General features: G+C 44.1%; 1 protein-coding gene across 2 annotated transcripts in view; it reads left to right on the top strand.

Moving 5' to 3' along the window:
* The first annotated feature begins 411 nt into the window (after nucleotides 1-411).
* SNX6 (sorting nexin 6) overlaps nucleotides 412-27,217 on the top strand; it is a 68,163-nt gene continuing 41,357 nt past the window's right edge. The window contains exons 1-6 of one of the 2 annotated variants that reach the window (XM_030813313.1): nucleotides 412-474; nucleotides 631-678; nucleotides 21,027-21,131; nucleotides 22,348-22,458; nucleotides 24,777-24,898; nucleotides 27,030-27,153. In XM_030813313.1, coding sequence (XP_030669173.1) covers nucleotides 433-474; nucleotides 631-678; nucleotides 21,027-21,131; nucleotides 22,348-22,458; nucleotides 24,777-24,898; nucleotides 27,030-27,153 — 552 coding nt within the window. In that variant the 5' untranslated portion in view covers nucleotides 412-432. The remainder of the gene's footprint in view (nucleotides 475-630; nucleotides 679-21,026; nucleotides 21,132-22,347; nucleotides 22,459-24,776; nucleotides 24,899-27,029; nucleotides 27,154-27,217) is intronic. The other variant, XM_030813321.1, reaches the window with a different exon arrangement.

Raw genomic sequence — 27,217 nt, 5'->3', positions numbered from 1 at the left:
TCCTTGTTTCCAGCAACTTCCATAGGCAAAATGATGTTAATTGTGATTAATTATCGTGTGGCATAATACAAAGACCAGATGATGTATTATGGCTTCCGGAGGGCGCCTGCATCGTTTTTCGCTGGAGCCCTCGGGGCAGGGGAACTGGAGAGCTTCCTGGGCGGCCTTTGGCCCTTCCCTGGTCAGAGCCCGCCAGCTGCGAGGTGCCCCCAGCCATGAGGTCTGGGTCTTCAGGCGCTCCCGACTTCGGTGCCTTGACCTTGGACGGAAGGCGGTATTAACCTTCCCTGTTCACGGACTCAAGCGTTCTGCGCCGGGGACGGGGCGGGACCGCCCTTAGGCCCCGCCCCTTCGACTCCGCCTCCGCCTCCGCCTCCGCCCCGCCCCGCCCCGCCCCGCTCCTGGCCGCCGGCTCCCTCCGGCAGCAGGGGGATGCGCGCCTGCGCCGGCCCTCGCCTTGGAGCAGCCATGATGGTGGGTGTTCTCCGCGGCGCCGAGTCCCGGGAGCGCGGTGGGGGCGGCGGGCGCGGGGCGAGCGCGGGGACCGCGCCAGCCTGGCACTAATGTCTCTTTTTGTGTCTCCCCCATCTCATCCTTTTCCCCGGCGCGCCGTGCCCGCCGACCCCACAGGAAGGCCTGGACGACGGCCCGGACTTCCTCTCAGAAGAGGACCGCGGAGTAAGTTCTGCCTCCCTTTGGCTCGCAGGACCCTCCTCCCGAACCTGGGTCCACGGGTGTGGTACGGGGAGGGGTCCCCAGCCGCGCGGCACTCCCTCCCCGTAGTCCTCCTTTCGGTTTCCTCGCTGCACCGCGCCCCACCCTCCCGCAGCCCTTCCTCCCTGGGGGCCGCTAGGTTCCGATTCCCGGGGACCCGCGGCGCTTTCTTGTCCCCCGCCGCTGTTCGGGCCTTCTGGTGGACCTCCACTCCCACCCGGGGCGGGGTGCAGGTGGCGAAGTGGAAGTGGAGGCGGGAGCTGGAACGCCCCCACCCTCCCTCGCCACTTTGGGGCCATTAAAACCCATTCTCCGACCTTCCCAGCGGCACCCTCAGTTTTCACCCGGTGTGGACATCGCGAACTTGCTCCTGCCCACCCTTCTGTCTCTCTCAAATAGTACGGGTGTAGTCTACATTACCATTTTGCAAGGATTTTTACAGTAGCCGAATCAACTCCTGACCGGTGCTCTACTAGATTATGCAAAGTGCAGGTAGCCCGTGGTATCTTTACTTTTTCTAATATCCAACAAATCCTGTCTTTGGCCGGATTTCCTTATTCCCCTTAGCTTCTTTGAGGTATATTGACAAATACTGTTGATAATTGTATATACTTAAGGTATACATTATATTTTAATACACGAATACATTGTGAAATGAGTACCACAGTCAATCTAACATATCCATCACATCACCTAGTTACCAGTTTTTTTTGTGAGAACATTTGAGATCTAAGCAAATTTCAAGTATGTACCTTTTGACCAACATCTACGCTCCATCCCCTCACCCCCCACATACACACCCCGCCAGGCCTTTGATAACCTCCATTCTACCCTTGGTGTTCTGAGGTTAGTTGCGTTCTACTTCAGAAAGAGCCTTCCGGGCTCTGATTCCTCCCTCCCACCCCACTCTCCACCCCCTTTTTCCTTGGCTGAAGGGTGGTAATCTTTATAGTCCCTTGTACAAGTGAGCACTTGGAAAATGTTGATATATGATAATTACCATTCAGCAAGGTTCCATGGTTCCTTCACATTTCACAGCCTGCACTTCAGTTTTCCCTTTTTCTTTTTCTTATCCGTTTTAATGTGAGAGAGACATCTGTTAGTGCATATTTGGTAGGTGATAAAATATTGTGGGATGTTATTGCTGTTTGTAATAACAGATGAGGTAGTTAGTATGAACTGATGACTTTTATAAAGCTTTTATTTATTTATTTGGTTTTATGAGACAGTATCTCACTTTGTTGCCCAGAATGGAGTGCAGTGGCATGGTTATAGCTCACTGCAGCCTTGACCTCCTGGGCTTAAGTGAACCTCCCACCTCAGCCTCCCAAGTAGCTGGGACTACTGGCACGGGCCACCATGCCTAGCTAGGTTTTTGTTTGTTGGTTTTTTGAGACGGAGTCTTGCTCTGTCACTCAGACTGGAGTGCAGTAGCGCTATCTTGGCTCACTGCAAGCTCCGCCTCCCGGGTTCATGCCATTCTCCTGCCTCAGCCTCCCGAGTAGCTGGGACTACAGGCGCCTGCCACCATGCCCGGCTAATTTTTTGTATTTTTAGTAGAGACTGGGTTTCACCGTGTTAGCCAGGATGGTCTCGATTTCCTGACCTCGTGATCTGCCCACCCCGGCCTCCCAAAGTGCTGGGATTACAGTCGTGAGCCACCACTCCCGGCCTGTTTGTTTTTATAGAGACAGGGTATCACCATGTTGCCCAGGCCAGTGTCAAACTCCTGGGCTTAAGTGATCCTCCTGCGATGATAGGCCTGAGTCACTGTGCCCAGCCGAGCTTTTAAATAGTAAGAAAGATGGAGAAGGTGCTGGATACTTTTATAAATTAATTTCTCAGTGTAAACAAAGGCATTATTTAGAATTTCAGGTTAGAGCAAAAGCATCATATAGAATTACTAGTTGGTAAGATTTTTAGTTTCGGCCAGGCACAATGGCTCACACCTGTAATCCCAGCATTTTGGGAGGCTGAGGCAAGAGGATTGTTTAAGGCAGGAATTCAAGATCAGCCTGGGCAACATAGCAACACCCCATCTCTACCTAAAATTTTTAAGACGGGGCACGGTGGCTCATGCCTGTAATCCCAGCACTTTGGGAGGCCGAAGTGAGTGGATCACCTGAGGTCAGGAGTTCGAGACCAGCCTGACCAACATGGTAAAACCCTGTCTCTACTAAAAATACAAAAATTAGCTGGGCATGGTGGCGCATGCCTGTAATTCCAGTTACTCCAGAGGCTGAGGCAGGAGAATCACTGGAACCTGGGAGGTGGAGGTTGCAGTGAGCCGAGATTGCGCCATTGCACTCCAGCCTGGGCAACAAGAGCAAAACTCCGTCTCAAAAAAAAAAAAAGAAAGAAAGAGAAAACAATTTTTTTTTTTTTTTTTTGAGATGGAGTCTGCTCTGTTGCCCAGGCCAGAAGGCCAGACTGCAGTGGCGCTATCTTGGCTCACTGCAAGCTCTGCCTCCCAGGTTCACGCCATTCTCCTGCCTCAGCCTCCCTAGTAGCTGGGACTACAGGTGCCTGCCACCGCACCCGGCTAATTTTTTTTGTATTTTTAGTAGAGATGGGGTTTCACTGTGTTAGCCAGGATGCTCTCGATCTCCTGACCTCATGATCTGCCCACCTCAGCCTCCCAAAGTGCTGGGATTACAGGCGTGAGCCACGGCGCCTGGCCAACAATTTTTTTTTTTAAACTTAGGCAGTCTTGGTGGTATATACCTGTAGTCCTAGCTATTTGAGAGGCCGAGAGCTTGAGAACAGTGAGCTATGGCTTGAGAGAGCCGGGGTGATAGAGTGAGGTCCTGTCTGTAAAAAAAAATTTTTAAATTGTATTTTGGATTTTAAAATAGGGGAAACTAGCAGAGTTACTTAATGAAGTGAGAGGAGTTGATTATAGCACAATTAAACTGATTATTCTAAATATAAAGCATATGACCTTTAGATAACTTTATGTCCTATTTTTGGGGTCTACTAGCGTAAGCAAACAGGATTTGCTTTCTTGGAGGATCTTAATAATGTTCATTAAAAATATTAATTTTTGAGTATGTTGATGATGTGAAAAGTGTTTTTTGGTGAATATTTGTGTTCATGGCTTTATGCCTTCAGGAAGATTTGCTCATGGAACTGGAAGCCCTTAAGTAATTTGTCCAGAACTAGGAGTCCGCGACCATGCCTGGCTAATTTTTTGCAGTTTTTTTTTTCAGTAGAGGCGGGGTTTTACCTTGTTAGCCTGGATGGTCTAGATCTCCTGACCCTGTGATCTGCCCACCTCAGCCTCCCAAAGTGCTGGGATTACAGGCGTGAGCCACCGTGCCTGGCCCCAGAAACTTTTTCATGTATTACAAAATTAAAGGGAGAGGAAGACAAAAGAGCACGCCTGACTGAGATGTTCTTATAGAATCCTGTAGATGAAAATTTTAATATGGAAATGGAAAAAAACATGAATTAGAGCGCTTTTAGAACATCAGGATGGATATGTACACTTGCCCAGTTCTTCCTTATTTTTTTCCCGTGGAACTGGGTGAATCATAATAATTATATAATTATAGGTGGGCACAGCATAATCATTGTTTCATTATATTTATATTTCATTATATTTCATCATCCCTGTAAAGCCTTTAGTATCCCCCTTTTTCTAATGAGAAATCCGAACTTCAGAGAAACTAAGTTAGTAGTCTGAGGTCACACAGCAACAAATGGGAGAGCTGGACTTTAAACCACATTTCTGATATCAGAGCCACTGCACAGGTTTCTCAAAATGGCCTCGAAATACTTGCATTAGAATTACCTGGGGCGTTTGAAAATCAAAGTGAAAGTTTCTGGGTGTCACCTCCTCACTAAATCAGAATCTCTTAGGGTAGGGAATATACAGTATTGAAAACCGTTGGTCACACTTTAATCTCTTCAGCCCCACCTCTACATACGGGCAGATAACTGCATTTTTTTTTTTTTTTAATTTTTTTGAGACAGGGTCTCGCTCTGTTGCCCAGGCTGGAGTGCAGTGGCATGATCTCGGCTCACTGCAGCCTCTGCCTTCGGGTTCAAGCAGTTCTCCTGTCTCAGCCTCCCGAGTAGCTGGGACTACAGGCACATGCCATCATGCCCAGCCAATTTTTGTATTTTTAGTAGAGGCAGGGTTTTCACTATATTGGTCAGGCATGTCTTGAACTCCTGACGTCAGGTAATCCACCTGCCTCAGCCTGCCAAAGTGCTGGGAGTACAGGCGTAAGCCACTGCGCCCAGCTGATAACTTTTTTTTTTTTTTTAAAGACAGTTTCACTCCTGTCGCGTAGGCTGGAGTGCAATGGCGTGATCTTGGCTCACTGTAACATCCACCTCCCGGGTTTAGGTGATTCTCCTGCCTCAGCCTCCTGAGTAGCTGGGATTATAGGTGCCTGCCACCACGCCTGACTAATTTTTTTGTATTTTTAGTAGAGACAGGGTTTCACCATGTTGGCCAGGCTGGTCTCGAACTCCTGACCGCAGGTGATCTGCCCGCCTCGGCCTCCCAAAGTGCTGGGATTACAGGCGTGAGCCACCGCGCCTGGCCGATAACTGCTTTTTTGACAAGCGCCCAAGGAGTTCTCTGTTTGTGCACTGAAATTTGATTACTGCTGCACAAAGTTATCCTGCTGTTTCCTCATTTTATGAATAGAAATATCTGGCCTGTTTAAATTTCCTTACATTGTGTTTGTCCTGATAGAAATAGATTACCATAATTAGAACTTTTAGGCATTGCATTTTTAGTTTAGATCATCTTGTTGAGCCTTTTAAGAAAGGGAGTTTTGGCCAGTCACAGTGGCTCACTCCTGTAATCCCAACACTTTGGGAGGCGGAGGCGGGTGGATCACGAGGTTGGGAGTTCGAGACCAGCCTGACCAACATAGTGAAACCCTGTCCCTGCTAAAAATACAAAAAATTAGCTGGGCATGGTGGCAGGCACCTGTAATCCCACCTACCCGGGAGGCTGAGGCGGGAGAATCACTGGAACCCAGGAGGCGGAGGTTGCAGTGAGCTGAGAGCATGCCATTGCACTCCAGCCTGGGCAACAGTGCGAGACTCTGTCTCAAAAAGGGAGTTTTGACAGAGAAAAAGCATGAAGTACATATTGATATGAGTTGCAAAGGGGACAGCACATTCAAAAATAATAACTAGCATTTCATGTAAAGCAGGAAGTAAGCAAATTTTTTTTTTTTTTTTTTTTGTCTAGACGGAGTCTTGCTCTGTCGCTAGGCTGGAGTGCAGTGGTACAACCTTGACTCACTGCAGCCTCCGCCTCCCAGGTTCAAGCTATTCTCCTGCCTCGGCCTCCTGAGTAGCTGGGACTACAGGCACACGCCACCACGCCCAGCTAATTTTTGTATTTTTAGTAGAGATGAGGTTTCACCATGTTGGCCAGGATGGTCTCGATCCCTTGACTTCGTGATCCACCCGCTTCAGCCTCCCAAAGTGCTGGGATTACAGGCGTGAGCCACGGCATCCGGCTACAAGTAAGCAAAATTAAAGGTAGTGTTTTTAAATAAATCTTTAAGCAGCCGTACATTTTCATCATGATATTTCGATTAGAACAGAATCTTAGCGCCCTAAGAAAACATTGTTTTGGCCTAGCGCAGTGTCTCATGCATATAATCCCAGCACTTTGGGAGGCCGAGATGGGCAGATCACCTGAGGTCAGGAGTTAAAGACTTGCCTGGCCAACATGGTGAAACCCCATCTCTACTAAAAATACAAAAATTAGCTGGGCGTGATGGCTGGTGCCTGTGATCCCAGCTACTTGAGAGGCTGAGGCAGGAGAATCACTTGAACCCAGGAGGCAGAGGTTGCAGTGAGCCAAGACCATGCCATTGCACTCCAGCCTGGGCGACAAGAGCGAAACTGTCTCAAAAAAAAAAAACAGGAAAATACTGTTTTGTGAGAAATTTAAAAAGCAGGCTTCAAGAATACATAGTATTGAAAAATATTGGTCACATTTTCTTCTCTTTAGCCCTACCTCTATATAATAGGTTTTTCTTCCCCAAATAAAGGACAGTAACATATTATTTAGTAAACAAATGAGCCCTTTGAATTGGACACATTTTTTTTCTGATGTGCTTGTTAAATAAGAACAGTGCATGCCAGAGTGATGGCATGGTTCTCTTTGCACTTGATTTCAATTCTAAATAATATGTTTATTGTTTTCAAGAATTACTTTAGGTGGAGTAACTGCTTGTTCTCCTGTACTCTTAGCCTTGCTCCTACCTCTGTATTCCTTATCTTCATTAATAGCATCACTTTCCAGTTGTGCCGGCAAGAAACTCTGAGTCATATCCTTCATTTTTATATCAGAACAGTCATTGAGGCCAGTTAATTTCACCTTGGAAAAGTTGTTTATCCCATCTTTCATGTGCATGGTCCGATTTAAGCTCCTTGCTTCTTCCTGCTTGGATTGTAGCAATACCTCTCCTTAGTCTCTGTCTTTAGTCTTTCTACTTTCCAATTCAGTCGTCAAATTACTTATATTACTAAAATGATTAAACCATATAGCACCTTAGTGAAAAGGACTTCCTTGGACCCCATTTTTTTGGGGGGTAAGGTCCAAACTCCTTAGGCTAACATTCAACTCTGTTCCTAACCTTTTCTCACTGGCTTCATTTCTTAATATCCCCTCCCCTATATTCTAGTCTACTCCCCATTGCCCAAGTACATCTACACTTGACTGTTTTATGCATGCATTTCAGTGTTTTTTTTTCCCCTCACCTTTTCTTTCACTTGAAATTCAACTTGAATTTGGTCCAGATGCTTGCATTTTGTTTTGCACCTGCACACTTTTTAGCTTAAACACATGCCACATTTATTGATAGTTATTTCACATAAAAATGTGACATATATTATGTTGGCTGAGGATTAAAAAGATGAATAAGACAAAGTTCCTGCCCTGAGACCATCACAGTGTAGTGAAGGAGATAGGGTTATAATCCCTTGTGATAAAGTGTATGGGAATACAAAGTAAAAGTGTTCAACTTTAGGGGAAGGGGTAGTAATAAAGACATAATGATAGTTACACACTTACATAGCATTCACTGCATGTCAGGGACTTTACATATAAACTCAATTCTCAAATCCCTATGAAATACACCTACTGTTATTCCTATTTGGGAAAGCAAAACTGAGTTGCAGAGACATTAAATAACTTGCCCAAGGTCATACAGCCAGTAGGAGCTGTGGTCAGATAGGCAATCTGGCTCTAGGGCCTGGCTCTTAACCACTGTGCTATTGGTCTGCTTTCCAACAGGGAGGATGGCATGTGTTGGTAATTTGGTTCCTCCTAGAGCACCTGTTCTTACTGGAGCAGAGGTTGCAAAGGTACATGCAGCTAGTACAGACAGAGTATATAGTGCATAGTGAAAGACTCCAGGCGGTGGGAAGTACTGAGGAATTTTTTTTTTGAGACAGAGTCTTGCTCTATTACCCAGGCTGGAGTGCAGTGGCGCGATCTCGGCTCACTGCAAGCTCCGCCTCCTGGGTTCACGCCATTCTCCTGCCTCAGCCTCCCGAGTAGCTGGGATTACAGGCGCCTGCCACCACGCCCGGCTAATTTTTTTTTAAATATTTTTAGTAGAAATGGGGTTTCATGGTGTTAGCCAGGAAGGTCTCGATCTCCTGACCTCGTGATCCGCCCACCTGGGCCTCCCAAAGTGCTGCGATGACAGGCGTGAGCCACCGTGCCTGGCCAGTACTGAGGAATTTTAAGCTAGGAAAGACATGCCCAGGCCGGGTGCAGTGGCTCATGCCTGTAATCCCAGCACTTTGGGAGGCCGAGGTGGGCAGACCACCTGAGGTAAGGAGTTCAACACCAGCCTGGCCAATGTGGCAAAACCCCAACTGTACTAAAAATACACAAAAAATTAGCCAGGTATGGCGGTGAGTGCCTGTAATCCCAGCTACTAGGGAAACTGAGGCAGGAGAATCGCTTGAACCCAGGAGGCAGAGGTAGCAGTGAGCCAAGATCACACCACTGCACTCCAGCCTGGGCGACAAGAGCGAAACTCCATCTCAAAAAAAAAAACAAAAGGGAAAGACATGCCCAGGTGAAAATAGCATTGTAGATTATTCTAATATAGAGGATAGATTGATGCTTCCTTTCAGAAAGCAAAGAAACCAGTTAACAGGCTAATGCAACAGTCCAGATGAGAAATGACAAAGGTAGAACCAAGGCAGTGGAAGAGCGATGAAGGAAGGGATGTAGTAAAGAGATGTTTAGGAGATAGAATAGACAGGACATAGTGACTGAATAAGTAATACATGGGCTGGGCAAGGGAGAAGGAGAAAACATAGAATATAGGAAGGAAGAGCAGGGTTAGAGGTTAGGTCATTAAGTCTGGTTCCAGGTATGTTGGATTTAAAGTGCCTGTGAGGCATCTAACCCGCCCCCACCAAACTAGAATGTAAGATCTGTAAGGTTGAGGGTTGTGTCTCTTCACTGTTGTCTCCCTAACATGTAGGACAGTGCTTGATACGTTGAGGGCACTCGGTTGTTTAATAAGTGAATACATCCAGGTGGCTATGTCTCGTTGGTAACTTGAAATTCAAATTGGGAACTCAGAATAAAAAGTCTGAATTGGAGATATAATTAGGAATTATTAGTTGAGAATGGCTGATATTTCCAACATTAGCTAGCACCCAAGGGAAACCAGCATTTAAGGACCAGAGCAAAGATGATTGCTTAATGGCGCTGAGAGGGGTAGGAGGCGAATCAGAGGAGACTTCAGAAGTTGAGAGAAGCTGGCGCAATGGCTCATGCCTATAATCCCAGCGCTCTGAGAGGCTGAGGCAAGAGGATCACTTGAGCCCAGGAGTTTGAGACCAGTCTGGGATCTGTAGAGAGATCCTGTCTCTACAAAAACTAAAAATTAGCAGGGTGTGGTCACACATGCATTTAGTCCTAGCTACTTGGGAGGCTGAGGCGGGAAGATTGCTTGATCACAGGAGTTCGAGGCTGTAATGAGCTATGATTGTATGACTGCATTCCAGCCTAGGTGACAGAGTGAGATGCCCGTCACCATTTTCTTTTTTCTTTTTTTGAGGGAGAGTCTCACTTTATCACCCAGGTTGGAGTGCAGTGGCACAATCTCAATTCACTGCAACTTCTGCCTCCCGGATTCAAGCAGTGTCTTGTGTCTCAGCTTCCTGAGTAGCTGGGATTACAGGCGTGCACCACCACGCCCAACTAATTTTTGTATTTTTAGTAGACACAGGGTTTCGCCATGTTGCCCAGGCTGGTCTCAAACTCCTGGCCTCAAGTGATCCTCCTGCCTCAGCCTCCCAAAGTGCTGAGATTACAGGCATGAGCCACCATGGCCGGCCCCATCTCCAGTTTTAAAAATAATGATTTTTTTTAAAAAGTTGAGATAGTTTTAAGAAAGGAGTGGTCAGAATAATACCAAGGCAGAATACTGCAGAGAGGCCAAGAAGACTGAAAAATATCATTGGTTTGGAAATTAGGTACTCATGTAAAGAATTTTGTTTTTGTTTTTGTTTTTGGACATAGTCTTGCTCTGTTGCCCAGGCTGGCATGCAGTGGCACCATCACAGCTCAATGCAGCCTCGACCTCCTGGGGCTGAAGTGATCCTCCCACCTCAGCTTACCAAGTAGCTGGGACTACAGGCATGTGCCACCAATGACCAGCTGTGAGGCAAAATTTATTTGTAAAAAGGTGTGTTGGTGGGCCTGAGAGAATAAACAGCTGCTGGCATTTATTTCTCTGGGCTGAAGGAGGCAAGTTCACTTGTTGAGGGTGGGGTGTAATGTGGTAGTAAAAGTTGGAATTGTTGCTGCAGGGAATCAAAAGCGGAGCTGAGCAGAGTTGAACAGGAGTGGACTGCTGAGTGGTTTTCAAAGAGCACATGCAATTTGGAGACCATTAATTTGAAATGGAACAGTACAAACAATGGTGACTTTTCTCTAGCCATACTCAGCAGCCCAAATGTAAATGTTGCAGATTATATTGATCTTGAGGCCAGGTGGCTCATGCTTGTAATCCCAGCATTTGAGAGGCTAAGGTGGGAGGATCGCTTGAGCCCAGGAGTTCAAGTCTAGCTTGGGCAGCATAGTGAGACCTCATCTCTATAAAAAAATAAATAAATAAAAGTAGATCCTGAGTATGGGAATTTGTGAGCCAGGTATGGTAAAAGAGCAGTGAGAGTTGAAGGGACCAGCAGGAAAGGTATTGGAATGGCATTCGTGGAGTGGATTGGAAAAGGAGTGAAGCAGAGGGAGTGCCGACAGACTGGAAATAAATGGAAAGATCACAGGACTGGAGGTGTTGATGAGGTTACATTGTACATGTGGTAAAAGTGGTGGGGAGAAAGCAGGAGGCAGTTAATTTTATATTATATAAGATTGATTGTCTTCTTCATTGCAAACAGATTTCTTGAAGGCAGGGCTTTTTGTTCACTTTAAATCTTCCACAATACCTGGGACAGTTGTTTGTGTATAAGTGCTGAAAAAAAAGTTTATTAAATAGCCGCATATTACTGTATTGCCTAGAGAGTCAAGCGTTTATATTTATTCTATCTATCTCTCTCTCTCTATGTGTGTATATATATATATATATATATATATATATATATTTTTTTTTTTTTTTTTTTTTTTGTGACAGAGTTGTGTTCTGTCACCGAGGCTGGAGTGCAGTGGTGTGATATCAGCTCACTGCAACCTCCACCTCCTGGGTTCAGGTGATCCTTCTGCCTCAGCGTCCCGAGTAGCAGGGACTACAGGCATGCACCACTGCACCCAGCTAATTTTTGTATTTTTAGTAGAGACAGGGTTTCACCATGTTGGCCAGGCTGGTCTCGGACTCCTGACCTCGTGATCTGCCCACCTCGGCCTCCCAAAGTGTTGGGATTACAGGCATGAGCCACTGCGCCCGGCCAATCAAATTTTACTTCTGTCATGTGGTTTTTAATTGATCGTACTGTAATTACCTGAAAATAGTTTTGTAGCCCAGTTGTGGTTACCACCTTTCTTTCCTCTTCCCTCCTTTACGTTCCACAAATATTTGTCAAGAACTTCCATTGGGAATATAGCAATGAACAAAACAGACAAAAACCTGTGTCTTCATGGAGCTGAATTACAGTCATGAAGAGACATTTTTAAAAAGTAAAGTATATTAGGTTTTGAATAAGCATTGTGAAGAAAAATGAGGGAGGAGTAGGGATTTTTGGGCTGGGAGGGGAGGATGGTTTGAGCTGCACTTTTAGATAGGGTGGCTAGGAAAGGCCTTCATGAGGAAGACTTAAGGACTTGAAGGAAGTGAGCTATGCAGATACGTATCTGGGGGCAGTGTTCCAGGCAGAGGGAAACAGCGGGTGCAAAGACTCCCTGAGACAGCAGCATGTTTGTGTGTTCAAAAAACAAGGAGGGCCAGGTGCAGTGGCTCATACCTGTAATCCCAGCACTTGAGAGGCCAAGGTGGGTGGATCACCTGAGGTTGGGAGTTCGAGACCAGCCTGGGCAACATGGTGAAACCTCATCTCTACTAAAAATACAAAAATTAGCTGGGCGTGGTGTCGCACGTCTGTAATTCCAGCTACTAGGGAGGCTGAGGCAGGAGAATTGCTTGAACCAGAGAGGCGGAGGTTGCAGTGAGCCGAGATCGCACCACTGTACTCCAGCCTTGGCGACAGAGCAAGACTCCCTCCCCCCTGCCCCCCCCCTCCCCGAGAAAAGGAGGCCACATGGCAGGACTATAGTGAGCCAGAGGAGTGGTAAATTAGATGATATCAGATGGAGATTTTATAGTGCCTGGTAGGCCACTGTAAGGTATTCAGTTTTTCTTCAAGTGGAAACTCCTTAGATTTTAAGCAGAGAAATGATTTCTAGTTTAATGATATCATAGTGGTGGCCCTGTAGGGAATAAATGTATAAGGGGCAAGGGCTAAAGTAAGAGATCAGTTGGGAGACTGTTTTAAGAGTCAAAGTTATTTTCTTTCTTCCTTCCTCTTTGCCCCATCCCATCCACTCATCCATCTCTCTACATTTGCTTTGCTGTCAAAATGTGAACAACTGACTTCTTAGGGGTGTTCTAAGCTAGATACTTCATAGTACACTAGTCAGTATAGTAACTAGTAGTGAATGTCTTCCTAAGTCTTTTTGGAGGCGGAGTCTTGCTCTGTCCCCCAGGTTAGAGTGCAGCGGTGCAATCTCAGCTCACTGCAAGCTCTGCCTCCTGGGTTCAAGCGATTCTCCTGCCTCAGCCTCCCAAGTAGCTGGGACTACAGGTGCCTGCCACCACGCCCGGCTTATTTTTTGTATTTTTAGTGGAGACGGGGTTTCGCCGTGTTAGCCAGGATGGTCTTGATCTCCTGACCTCATGATCCGCCTGCCTTGGCCTCCCAAAGTGCTGGGATTACAGGCGTGAGCCACCGCGCCCGGCCCAAGTCTTTTTTTTTTTTTTTTTTTTTGAGACAGGGTCTCACTCTGTCACCCAGGCTGGAGTGCAGTGGCACAATCAGCCCACTGCAGCCTCAGCCTCCTGAGTAGCTGGGACCACAGATGTGCATCATTATACCCAGCTAATTTTTAAATTTTCTGTGGAGACTAGATCTCACTATGTTGCCCATGCTGGTCTCCTGGCCACAAGTGATCCTTCTGCCTTGGCCTCCCAACGTACTGGGATTACAGGTATAAGCTACCGCGCCCAGCCTTTTACTAAGTAATTATATGTGGAACAACAGGTCACAGGTCAGGGTCTTTAAATTGTTCTTCTAATGATACTACATTTATGTTACTTAATCCATATTTTTTTTGTTATAATCTTTCTCTTGACCAGTGACACAAATGTTTAACCTAGTCAGCCTCTGACAAAAGACAGTCCGATGTTTATTGTTCCAGAAAAAGATTAAGCCATTGAATGTACTCTAGTTAGAAATTTCTTAAAACTGAACTCATTCGTTGCAGAAAGTTGATTAAATTTTTTTTACCTGAGACAGTCTTGTTCTCTTGACCAGGCTGGAGTGCAGTGGTGCGATCTCGGCTCACTGCAGCCTCTGCCTCCTGGATTCAAGCAATTCTCCTGCCTCAGCCTCCTGAGTAGCTGGGATTACAGGCGCCCACCACCATGCCCGGCTACTTTTTTTTTTCTTTTTTGTATTTTTAGTAGAAACAAAGTTTCACCATGTTGGCCAGGCTGGTCTCAAATTCCTGACCTTGTGATCCTCCCGCTTTGGCCTTCCAAAGTGCTGGGATGACAGGCATGAGCCACCACACCCAGCCGATTAAATTTTTATGAAACGCAAGTTGCTTGACTCCGGTCCTTAATAAAACCCTCTAAAATGACTGACTTTTTGCTAAACTGAGAAGAAAATCTGCCTGGACAATTTGTGTACATTTTATCTAATGAACACTAAATCTCACACCTGTAATCCCAGTGGTTCGGGAAACCAAACGGGGTCAGGGGGAGGATCACGTGAACCCACGAGCTCAAGACCAGCCTGGGCAACATGGTGAGATCGCATCTCAAAAATTAGCTGGGCATGGTGGTATGCGCCTGTAGTTCCAGCTACCTGGAAGGCTGAGATGGAATGATCGCTTGAGCCCAAGGAGTTCGAGGTTAAAATGAGCTATGATCCTGCCACCGCATTCCAACCTGGGCAACAGTGCAAGACTCTGTCTCTTTAAAATTAAAAAATCTATAGTATATTGTATCAGATTTAAGGTGCAGTTGATTGAAAGACTATCTTTTTTTTATGTACCACTAAGAAAAAAAAATGTTGCTAGTTAAATTGTAATTTGTCATCAATTGAAAGACATTCCTGGCTAGGCATGGTGGCTCACACCTGTAATCCCAGCACTTTGGGAGGCTGAAGCAGGTGGATCATGAGGTCAGGGGATCAAGACCATTCTGGCCAACATTGTGAAACCCCGTCTCTACTAAAAATACAAAAATTAGCTGGGTGTGGTGGCGCATGCCTGTAATCCCAGCTACTCAGGAGGCTGAGGCAAGAGAATCACTTGAACCTGGGAGGTGGAGATTGCAGTGAGCCAAGATCACGCCACTGCACTCCAGTCTGGTGACAGGGCGAGACTCCACCTCAAAAAAATAAAAATAAAGACATTCCTATTTCAGATATGTTATAACAAATATGCATCTAGAATTGATGAACCATGATAGCATGTTAACTTTTCAGTGATATTTTATACTGATGGTGGGGGGTGATTTTATTTTGGGGACTGGCTTTTCCATTATACATCTTGTTTATTAGAAATAGGATAGAAATAGGCCAGTCATAAGTCCTGTTGCAGGCTCACGCCTATAATCCTAACACTTTGGGAGGCCGAGGAGGGAGGGGATTGCTTAAGCCAGGAGTTTGACAGTATAGTGAGCAATTATTGCACTGCTGCACTCCAGCATGGGCAGCACAGCGAGACTCTGTCTCAAGGAAAAGAAAAAAGGAAAGGAAAAGACAAATGGTAGATTGAGTTAATAGCTCTTAAGGCAATATATAAATGGATAACATGCTTTAATAAGGTATACAAGAGAGAATTTAGCCAGGTGTGGTGGCTTACGCCTATAATCCCAGCAGTTGGGGAGGCTGAGGTGGGAGAATCACTGAAGTCCAGGAGGTCGAGAGCAGCCTGGGCAACATAGGGAGACCCTATCTCTTAAAAAATAATAATAATTAGCCAGATGTGGTGGTGTACACCTGTGGTCCCAATTGCTTAGGAGGCTGAATCAGGAGGATCACTTAAGCCTGTGAGTATGGTAGGTGGCCTATATATTTGTTAAAACTCTTTAAATATATGCTGAAAATCTGTATTTTATTGTATGTAAGTTATGCCTAAATAAGTAGAATTCAAGACCAAAACTGTTAAGTGGATAGTACAGGGATATTTTATATAGCTAAAAGTTACAATTTAAGAAACCAAGTGTTGTGCTATCAAAAAAAAAAAACTAAACAATAAAGGGAAACAGTATATTTAGTATAGAAGGATAAGGAAATGGAAGAGAAAGAACTGTTTTAATAACTTGGAATAATCTTAAATTGGAAGAATAAATAACATCTTCTCAAATGTAGATATCTGTGAAAGGTATGCTTCCAAACTGATAGATCAGTAGTTAAAAAAAAAAAAAAATCTGAAAGCAAAAGTGTACATAGAGATAGGAATCTGGAAAAAAAAATTTTGAAATAGGGTCTTACTGTGTTTCCTAGACTGGAGTGCAGTGGTGCAGTCATAGCTCACTGCAACCTCAAACTCTTGATCTTCCTGCCTCAGCTTCCTGAGTAGCAGAGACTACAAATGTGGGCCACCATGCCCAGCTAATTTTTTTATTTTGTAGAGGGACAGGTCTTGCTATGTTGCCCAGACTGGTCTCAAACTCCTGGGCTCAAGTGATCCTCCCACCTTGGCCTCCCAAGGTGCAGGGATTCCAGACATGAGCCACCTTGGCTGGCCAAAATATTTCATATAAATATTAAGAACAACATATTAACAGCTGAGAGGAAATTTTGACAGAATATAAAGGCAAGGAAAATCCTGAAAATGTCTGCTGGTGTATTCAGTTACAGATTTTAAGGGCCTTTGCCTGACGTTCCTGTTTTGATAGGCCTGGGATTCTGTTTCTGGTTTTGAAGTTTTTTTTTTTTGAGACGGGGTGTCACTTTGTCACCCAGGCTGGAGTGCATTGGCAGTTTCTTGGCTCACTGCAGCCTCAACCTCCTGAGTTCAAGCAGTCCTCCTGTCTCAGCCCTCCAAGTAGCTGGGACTACAGGTGTGTCCCACCAGGCTGGGCTAATTTTTGTTTTGGTTATTGTTTTCGGGTTTTTTTAGAGACAGGGTTTTGCCATGTTGCCTAGATTGGTCTTGAACCCTTGAGCTCAAGTGATCCAATCGCCTCAGCCTCCCGAAGTGTTAGGATTAGAGGTGTGAGCTGCCATACCTGGCCAGATTCTGTTTTTTTTGGTTTTGTTTTTGTTTTGAGACGGAGTCTCGCTCTGTCTCCCAGGCTGGAGTGCAGTGGCACCATCTCAGCTCACTGCAACTTCCACCTCCCAGGTTCAACCGGTTCGCTGCCTCAGCCTCCTGAGTAGCTGGGATTACAGGTGCCTGCCACCAGGCCCAGCTAATTTTTGTATTTTTAGTAAGAGACGGGGTTTTACTATCTTGGCCACATTGGTCTTGAACTCCTGACCTCGTGATCCACCCACCTCGGCTTCCCAGAGTGCTGGTATTACAGGCGTGAGCCACCACATGTGGCCCCAGATTTTGTTTTTTTTTGAGATGGAGTCTCGCTCTGTTGCCCAGGCTGGAGTGCAGTGGCACGATCTTGGCTCACTGCAAGCTCCACCTCCCGGGTTCACACCATTCTCCTATTTCAGCCTCCAGAGTAGCTGGGACTGCAGTCGCCCGCCACCACGCCCGGCTAATTTTTTTGTATTTTTAGTAGAGACGGGGTTTCACTGTGTTAGCCAGGATGGTCTTGATCTGCTGACCTCGTGATCCGCCCGCCTCGGCCTCCCAAAGTGCTGGGATTACAGGTGTGAGCCACCGTGCCCGGCCAGATTCTATATTTTTAACAAGCAACAAGGTTGATGCTTATTAGGTGTGTTTTGGGAATGCTAGACGAAGCAATGAAAACGTAAGAAGTGGAGAAATGCTACAGTTACTATTCCAAAACCTGTATGATAAATGGACTAGTTTCCTGCGGCTGCTGTAACAAGTTACCACAAACTTGATGGCTTAAAACTACATAAATTTATTCTCTCACAGTTCTGAAGGCCAGAAGTCAGAAATCAGTATCACTGAGCTGAAGTCAGAGAAGTCAGGATGTCAACCTGGCAAGGCCAGCTCTCCCTCCGGAGGCTCTAGGGAAGAATTCGTTGCCTCCTCCGGCTTTCAGTGGCTACCAGCAGCAGCAGTCCTTGGTTTGTGGCTGCATTACTCTAATCTACCTCCATGGTCACATGACCTTCTCATTAGTTATTGGAGTATTTTTTTCTGTGTCAAATTTTTTTTTTTTTTGGATAGAGTCTCACTCTGTCACTGGAGTGCGGTGGCGTGATCTCAGCTCACTGCCAGCTTCACCTCCCAGGTTCACACCATTCTCCTGCCTCAGCCTCCCGAGTAGCTGGGATTGTAGGTATGCGCCACCACACCCAGCTAATTTTATATTTTTAGTAGAGACGGGGCTTCTCCACGTTGGTCAGGCTGGTCTCGAACTCCTGACCTCAGGTGATCCGCCTGCATCAGCCTCCCAAAGTGCTGGGATTACAGGCGTGAGCCACCAGTGGTGCCTGGCCTCTGCCTTTTATATATAAAGATAACATCCTGGCTTGGCGTGGTGACTCATGACTGTAATCCCAACAACTTTGGGAGGCTGAGGCAGGTGGATCACCTGAGGTCAGGAGTTGAAGACCAGACTGGCTAACATGGCAAAACCCCATCTCTACTAACAATACAAAAATTAGCTGGGCCTGCTTGTACGTGCCTGTAGTCCTAGCTACTCGGGAGGTTGAGGCAGGAGAATCACTTGAACATGGGAGGCAGAGGTTGTAGTGAGCCAAGATGGGGCCACTGCACTCCAACCTCAGGGGACAAAGTGAGACTCCATCTCAAAAAAAGATGACGTGATTGCCTTTAAGGCCCACCTGGATAATCCAGGATAATCTCAAAGTCCCCATCTCAAAATCCATAATTGAATGACATCTGCAAAGTCATTTATTGACATATAAGGTAACATTTACAGCTCCTAGGAATTTGGATGTAGATACCTCCTGGGGAGCCATTATTCAGCCTACCACAGTAAACATCTTAAAAGTGGCCTGGCCTGGCTCAGTGGCTCACGTCTGTAATCCCAGCACTTTGGGAGGCCAAGGTGAAAGGATTGCCTGAGCTCGGGAGTTCAAGACCAGCCTGGGCGACATAGTGAGACCCTGTCTCTATTTAAAAAAACAAAAAGCGCCTGAATATGATTAAAGAAAAAAAGGAGGCCAGGCACGGTGGCTCACGCCTGTAATCCCAGCACTTTGGGAGGCCAAGGCAGGTGGATCATGAGGTCAGGAGATCGAGACCATCCAGGCTAACACGGTGAAACCCCGTCTCTACTAAAAAAAATACATCCCAGGCATGGTAGTGGGCGCCTGTAGTTCCAGCTACTCGGGAGGCTGAGGCAGAATAATGGCGTGAACCCGGGAGGCGGAGCTTGCAGTGAGCCGAGATTGCGCCACTACACTCCAGCCTGGGTGACAGAGCGAGACTCCGTCTCCAAAAAAGAAAAAAGGAAATAGATTTCTTTTTTTTTTTTTTTTTTTTTTTGAGATGGATTCTCACTTTTTTGCCAGGCTGGAGTGCAGTGGCACAATCTCTGCTCAGTGCAACCTCTGCCTCCCAAGTAGCTTGGGACTACAGGTGTGCGCCACCATGCCCAGCTAATTTTGGTATTTTTAGTAGAGATGGGGTTTCACCATGTTGACCAGTATGGTCTCAATCTCTCGACCTCATGATCCACCTGCCTTGGCCTCCCAAAGTGCTGGGATTATAGGTGTGAGCCACCGCACCCGGCGCCCCCCTCCCTTTTTTTTTTTTTTTTTTTTTTTCTTGAGACAGGGTTTGGCTCTATTGCCCCGGCTGGAGTGCAGTGGCATGGTCTCGTTTCACTGCAACCTCCACCTCTTGGGCTCAAGCCATTCCCCACACCTCAGCCTCCCAAGTAGCTGGGACTACAGGTGTACAACATGTGCCCGGCTAATTTTTGTATTTTTTGTAGAGATGGGGTTTCGCCGTGTTGGCCAGGCTAGTCTCAGATTCCTGAGCTCAAGCAATTCGGATGCCAAGGTGGGTGATCAGGAGTTCAAGACCAGCCTGGCCAACATGGCAAAACCCCTTCTCTACCAAAAACTACAAAAATAGCTGGATGTGGGGGCGCACGCCTATAATCCCAGCTACTGAGGAGGCTGAGGTGGGAGAATCACTTGAACCCGGGAGTCAGAGGTTGTAGTGAACAGAGATCACCACTGCACCCCAATCTTGGTAACAGAGTGAGACCCTGTCTCAAAAACAAAAAATAAAATTTTATGTATATAAATATATACATGTATATATATTTGAAATCATTGAGTAAACAATTTTGTATTTGCATTCAGCATTTTGTTCATTTACAATATAATTAAAATTTGAGATACTAATGACCAGGTGAGATTCTCTAAGTCCTAGGTTTTACAACTAGAGTACTGTCTTTGAAACAGTCTCTTTCATGTCTTTGCAGCTGGCTAAGACTTGTCTTTGAGTGTTTTGACTCTTTCCTAAGTCTCAAAATTACCCAAACAAGTTACAGTATTTATTGTTTAAAGAGTAAGAAAAACAGATGAAGTTTAAAAATTATAAGTAGAAGAGTCTTCTTATAGATGAGAAAGTGGAAGCACTAAATAGGGAATATGTTTATTTCTTCAAATGTAGTTTATGGAGTTATTTATTGAGTACTTACTGTATGTTAGTATTTTTCTTAGTGCTTTACATTAATATATTTAATAGTTTCATTGTATATTCCTGAATATAGAGAGGCAGGAGTTAAAATTGTTGCTTGATAGTCTTTTTATTTTTCTTGTGCTTCAAGGCAGACACATTCCTTAATTTTAGAGCACTTGAACTTAGATGGACCACTTTCTTGGAAAATAGGTTTTTTGTTTTTTTTTTTTGAGACAGATTTTTTTTTGAGATGGTTTTGGTCTGTCATCCAGGCTGGAGTGCAGTGGCACGATTGCTGCTCACTGTAGCCTTGACGTAGGCTCAAGCAAGCCTCTTGCCGCAGCCTCCTGTGTACTGAGACCACAGGTGTGCACCACCATATCTGGCTTTTTTGTTTTTTTTTTTTTTTTTTTTTTAATTTTTGTAGAGACAGGGTCTTGTTATGTTTCCCAGGGTGGTCTTGAATTCCTGGGCTCAGTCAGTCCTCCTGCCTCAGCCTCCTAAAATGCTGGGATTATAGACGTGAGCCATCACATCTGGCTGAAAAGAGTTTTCTTTTTGAAATAAACTGTAACTAAACTATAATAAATCGTGATTAGCTCAGTGACTTACGTAAAGCAGAATATAGTTGAATACTATAAAATGAAAATTCTAGAATTGAATACTATAGAATTAAGGTTAATAGCGTTGCCCAAAGCAACTGCTTCAAAATGTATATAATATGTATGTTAAATGGACATGAGTACCTCTTAGACTTAATAATCTTTTGTTATTTTTGTTTTGTTTTTGCATTGTCTTGTCTGAGAGAAAAAATGAAATTATATAAAAGCACATGATTTTCATTAAGATACTGGTTTTTTTCTAGCTTAAAGCAATAAATGTAGATCTTCAAAGTGATGCTGCTCTGCAGGTGGACATTTCTGATGCTCTTAGTGAGCGGGATAAAGTAAAATTCACTGTTCACACAAAGGTAAATGTGATTTTGTACTTTCTATTATTTTAGCCATTTATTATAATACGTATGTGATATGTTGACCGGGACTTGGGTTTTAAACATAATTGGAAAGAGACTATTTTAACAAAAATAGGTGTAGGAAAATGTACTTTTTTTAGATTAATGTTCTGAGAATCAGAACCTAGACAGAAGGCAAATTTAATTTTTTTCCAAATTTTTATTAGTATCTTTTACCATTCTTGTTACTTTCAATTTCATTGTTCTTTCTGTTAGTCAAATTACTGTCTTACAAATAATTATTATTACTATTTTTTTTGAGACAGAGTCTCTGTTGTCCAGGCTGGAGTGCAGTGGCGTGATCCTGGCTCACTCACTGCAACCTCCGCCTCCTGGGTTCAAGCAATTCTTCTGTCTCAGCCTCCTAAGTAGCTGGGACTACAGGCACAAGCCACCGCGCCCGGCTAATTTTTGTATTGTTAGTAGAGACGGGGTTTCACCTTATTGATCAGGGTGGTCTCGAACTCCTGACCTCAGGTGATCCACCCACCTTGGCCTTCCAAAGTGCTAGGATTACAGGCGTGAGCCACTGTGCCCAGCCACAAATTATTATTTTTATTAGATTTCAGTTCTTGAGCACATTTTCAGATTGCAGATTTCTTTCCTTTGTTTGAATAGTTGAGTTTGATATATATTAATGACATAACTTTTAAGTAACTGTAGCAGTACAATATAAGTCTGTCAACTTACTTTCCCAGCAGTCCGAAGATAATTTTGTCCAGATAGCTCAGAGTTTTATGGTAGACTTTAAAGGGCACTAATGATCTTGAAATAAGATGAATTTTTTTTAATGATAGAAAATATTTATTAAAAACTTTTTAAGGCCACAGTGGCTCATACCTGTAATCCCAACACTTTGGGAAGCCGAGGCAGGATGATCGCTTGAGTCCAAGAGTTCAAGACCAGCCTGGGCATCTTAGTGAGACCTCATCTTTACAAAAAATCAAATTAGCCAGGTGTGGTTCATACCCGTAGTCCCAGCTACTCAGGAGGCTGAGGTGGGAGGATTGCTTGAGCCTGGGAGGTTGAGGCTGCAGTGAGCCGAGATTGTTCCGCTGCAGTGAGCCGAGATTTTTCCACTGCACTCCAGCCTGGTGGCAGAGCAAGACCCAGTTTCAAAAAAACTTTTTAGTGTAAATTTGATTTTTATTCAAGAAAATCTCTATCTTTACAGAGTTCATTGCCAAATTTTAAACAAAACGAGTTTTCAGTTGTTCGGCAACATGAGGAATTTATCTGGCTTCATGATTCCTTTGTTGAAAATGAAGACTATGCAGGTTATATCGTAAGTATTGAGACTCCATTTTAATTCCATTTTCTAGGAGGTTTTAGGTACTTCATTATGTTTTGGAATCTTGTTCAGTATTTTTTGTGAACTGTTTGTTTTGTTTTGTTTTTGAGTTGGAGTCTCACTCTGTTGCCCAGCCTGGAGTGTAGTGACGCAGTCTCGGCTCACTGCAACCTCTGCCTCCTGGGTTCAAGCAATTCTTCTGCCTCAGCCTCCCAAGTAGCTGGGATTACAATAATGCACCAACACACCCAGCTAATTTTTGTGCTTTTAGTAGAGACAGGGTTTCACCATGTTGGCCAGGCTGGTCTTGAACTCCTGACCTCAGATGATTTGCCCACCTTGGCCTCCCAAAGTGCTGAGATTACAGGCATGAGGCACCGTGCCCGGCCCTGTTATGTTTTTTTAGAGACAGAGTCTCACTTGTGTCGCTCAAGCTGGAATGCAATGGCGTGATGTTTGTTCCCTGCAACCTCTGCCTCCTGGTTTCAGGCAATTCCCCTGCCTCAGTCTCCTGAGTAGCTGGGATTACAGGCACCCACCACCATGCCTGGCTAATTTTTGTTGTTGTTTTTTTAAGTAGAGATGGCATTTCACCATGTTGGCCAGGCTGGTCTCGAACTCCTGACCTCAGGTGATTCCCCCTGCCTTGGCCTCCCAAAGTTCTGGGATTACAGGCATGAGCTGCCACACTCAGCCTGATATGTTTTTTTAAATTGTCAGTTATCAAACGCCGCACTCAACCTGATATGTTTTTTTAAATTGTCAGTTATGAAACACGTTTGATTACCACCTTTTATCCTGAAGTGTTTTCTTAGGGCATATGGGGTATGTTACGTTCCCTCATTTAAACTTAATATCTTACCGTTTGTTAGAATTGAAATGGGCTTGTCCTAGGGATTAAGGAGATGTTACAAACCATAATGGTTTTAAAACCATGGTTGGGGCTGGGCGCGGTAGCTCATGCCTGTAATCCCAGCACTTTGGGAGGCCGAGGCGGGTGGATCATGAGGTCAGGAGTTCAAGACCAGCCTGGCCAAGATGGTGAAACCTCGTCTCTACTAAAAATATTTTTAAAAATTAGCCAGGCGTTATGGCAGGTGCCTGTAATCCCAGATACTCGGAAGGCTGAGGCAGAATTGCTTGAACCTGGGAGGCAGAGGTTGCAGTGAGTCAAGATCCCACCACTGCACTCCAGCCTGTGTGACAGAGCGAGCCTCTGTCTCAAAAAAGAAAAAAAACTGTAGTTGGACAGATACTTAAGAGTTGGAAGTCTCGGCCGGCCACGGTGGCTCACGCCTGTAGTCCCAGCACTTTGGGAGGCCGAGGTGGGTGGATCACCTGAGGTCAGGAGTTTGAGACCAACCTGACCAACATGGAGAAACCGCATCTCTACTAAAAATACAAAATTAGCCAGGCATGATGGCGCATGCCTGTAATCCCAGCTACTCAGGAGGCCGAGGCAGGAGAATCACTTGAACCCAGGAGGCAGAGGTTGCAGTGAGCCAAGATTACGCCATCGCACTCCAGGTTGGGCAACAAGAGCAAAACTCCATCCCCCCCCCAAAAAAAGAAGAGTTTGAAGTGTCTTTAAGAGGTTAACTAGGCCAGGCACGGTGGCTCACGCTTGTAATCCCAGCACTTTAGGAGCCTGAAGTGGGTGGATCACCTGAGGCCAGGAGTTCAAGACCAGCCTGGCCAACATGACAAAACGCCATCTCTACCAAAAATACAAAAATTAGCTGGGCGTGGTGTCGCGTGCTTATAATCCCAGCTACTCCAGCCTGGGAAACAGAGCAAGACTCCATCTCCAAAAAAAAAAAAAAAAAAAGAAAGATTAGATAACTTTTTTTATTTTGGAGACAGGGTCTTCCTCTATCACCCAGGCTGGAGTGCAGCGGTACGATTTTGGCTCACTGCAACCTCCAACTCCCGGGTTCAAGCAATTCTCATGCCTCAGCCTACCGAGTTGCTGGGATTACAGGCGCCTGCCACCAGGCCCAGCTAATTTTTGTATTTTTGGTAGAGATGGGATTTCATCATGTTGGCCAGGCTGGTCTTGAACTCCTGACCTCAGGTGATCTGCCCACCTCGGCCTCCCAAAGTGCTGGGATTATAGGCGTGAGCCATTGCGCCTGGCCTAAACTTAATTTCTACAACTAGTCAAGTTCTCCAATTTGAATTTGGGTGTTCCTGGTGTTTAGCTCATTCTGGATACCCTTAGCTTTCCCAGACACAGTGTTTTATGGTGGCAGTAGTACAATGCTTCAAGAAATGAAAATTTCCTTAAAATTAGTGATTTGGTCCTGTTACAGATTCCACCAGCACCACCAAGACCTGATTTTGATGCTTCAAGGGAAAAACTACAGAAGCTTGGTGAAGGAGAAGGGTCAATGACGAAGGAAGAATTCACAAAGATGAAACAGGAACTGGAAGCGTATGTGATTTTTTTATTTTTTTATTTTTTTTTGGTTGTCGTTGCCTTTGTTAATTGTGCCTGCTTTAATGCCTTTTTTGTTGTTTTCTGATATCCCATCATTTTAATTGTTTCACCATGGAGACCCTTTCTGGAAGATGCAGGTTTAAGTCATACAACCAGTATTAATGATCATGATCAGAGCCTACAGGAAAATTATAGAATAATTGTCTCCACTGTAAAATTATTTAAATTCATGTTTGAAATAGACCCTGAAAGTTGAAAGTGGAAGATCCAAAAGCTTCTTTTAAAAAAGTAAAAGGTCCAGTCTGTCTTTGGACTTAGGGGAAAAAGAAATAGAGAACATGACTTTTTAAAGTAGAATAGTCATTGTTTTTTTTTTTTTTCTATTTACAAAGCCTTAGTCACTACCAACCTAGTTCTCTTTTTTCAATATGGACATATTGCCATACTTCTCAAAAGAGAATGTACTGAGCAACTGCATATATTCTGTTTTCTTAAAAACTGCATATGTATGTAGTGTGAATTATCACAGTTTTTTCAAGAATCTAATACATTTCTAGTATATATGAAACTAATAGTCATTTAATGAAAAACAGTTTTTAACTATTCTGTAGTTACTTTGCTTCTATATTCTTTTCCCTTTGGGCAGAAGCCACAGGCAGAGAAAAGAAGAAAGGGAAATTATGTACAGGTTGAGTATCACTTACGCAGAATGCCTGGGAGTGCATTTTGGATTTTAATTTTTTTTTGGAGTATTTGCATTATACTTACTGGTTGAGCATCCCTAATCTGAAATCTGAAATGTTCTGATGAATATTTCCTTTGAGCATCATGTCTTTGTTTAAAAAATTTCAGATTTTGGAGTATTTTGGATTTCAGATTTTCGGGTAGGGATACTCAACCCATATTTCGTTTTTAGTGTATTTGCTGAAAACACAGAATCTTTCTCCTTTCATTAAACATTTGGAGTACTTTTGGATTTGCTGAATATGTTTCTCTATTTTGAGAGTTGTACAAGGAAATAATTTTCCTTAGTTATCACCTCTGTCACTTTTTCTGGTCATTTCTCCCCTTCATGCATTTCCTCTTCTCTCCCTCCGCTAGTTTTAGTTTTTAGTTATATATTCACACTGCTACTATACTCCTCTTCAGGATGCTAAACTCTTGAAAAGATGAATCAGCAAAGCAGGTCTTGGATGCAAGCAGTGGTCTGATAGCAGACAGATATATATTCAAAGTTTATAAGACTGAAAACTGGAAATGAGCAGAGCACATTAATATCAAAGAATCTGTGATTTTCCAGTGGCCCTGATCATGATTCTTTTGTGGTCTGGTTAGGGGTTGGATAACAGAGAACCTTGGGTTTATTCTACTGCTACCTCCATCCTCTGCATCCTTCTTTTTTGTCTTCACTGAATGACTACCCTCACAGAGATCAAACTTCTCCCAACATTGGTCCTGCTGGTTTGCTGGTATGTAAAACTTATCCTTCTTGCACGTAGTTGAAGCAAGAATATCAGGCCTTTTCCTTGAATGTTTTTTTTTTTTTTTCCCCCAAACTGACATGTGTTACTTTGTGATCTCTGGGATTCACTGCTGGTAGTAAAATATTTTAAACACATTTCTTTGGTGTAATGGCAAAAAAAATCAGTTTCTTCATGGTGTGTTTCTTGTATGTTTGGGTAATTAGATGAAAATAATTATTAACGTTGAAAATATGCTCACTGAGGTTTGGGTTTTAATTTTTTTTGTACTAAGTTGTTTAAAAGCAGTAATTAGATATTGAATCATTAAGATCTATCAAATAATTTGTGGCATACTTTCTGTAGAGCTGAGAACAAGCAGCCCTATAGTTAACTTTAACATCAACTCGCAAAAGTAAGAAAAATTTGTAAAACTTAAAAATATTAACATTTAGATATAAATATTATTAACTGGCATGAAACCTTTTTCAAAGCTGGGTTTTATGTATTAACAGTTCAACTAAAACCCTTGTTTACATGAATTGTATCTTTGTATCTCTAATTTTGCATTTGGAATAATCCAGAGTATTTTCTGAAAAAAATGGTTGCAGGTGACTTTTTATTTGATGGAGTTTTTTACCTTTAATTTTGTATATTGTTTCTAGTGAATATTTGGCAATATTCAAGAAGACAGTTGCGATGCATGAAGTGTTCCTGTGTCGTGTGGCAGCACATCCTATTTTGAGAAAAGATTTAAATTTCCATGTCTTCTTGGAATATAATCAAGATGTGAGTATCACATTGATTGGTGGTCAAGTTTTCTTTTCTTTTTTTTTTTTTTTTTTGAGACGGA

Source organism: Nomascus leucogenys, chromosome 1a (genome assembly GCF_006542625.1).
Source record: "Nomascus leucogenys isolate Asia chromosome 1a, Asia_NLE_v1, whole genome shotgun sequence".
In the NCBI taxonomy this organism is placed as follows: Eukaryota; Metazoa; Chordata; class Mammalia; order Primates; family Hylobatidae; genus Nomascus; species Nomascus leucogenys.
Note: the sequence above shows the minus strand (reverse complement) of the source record. Positions and strands in the feature narration are given on the sequence as shown.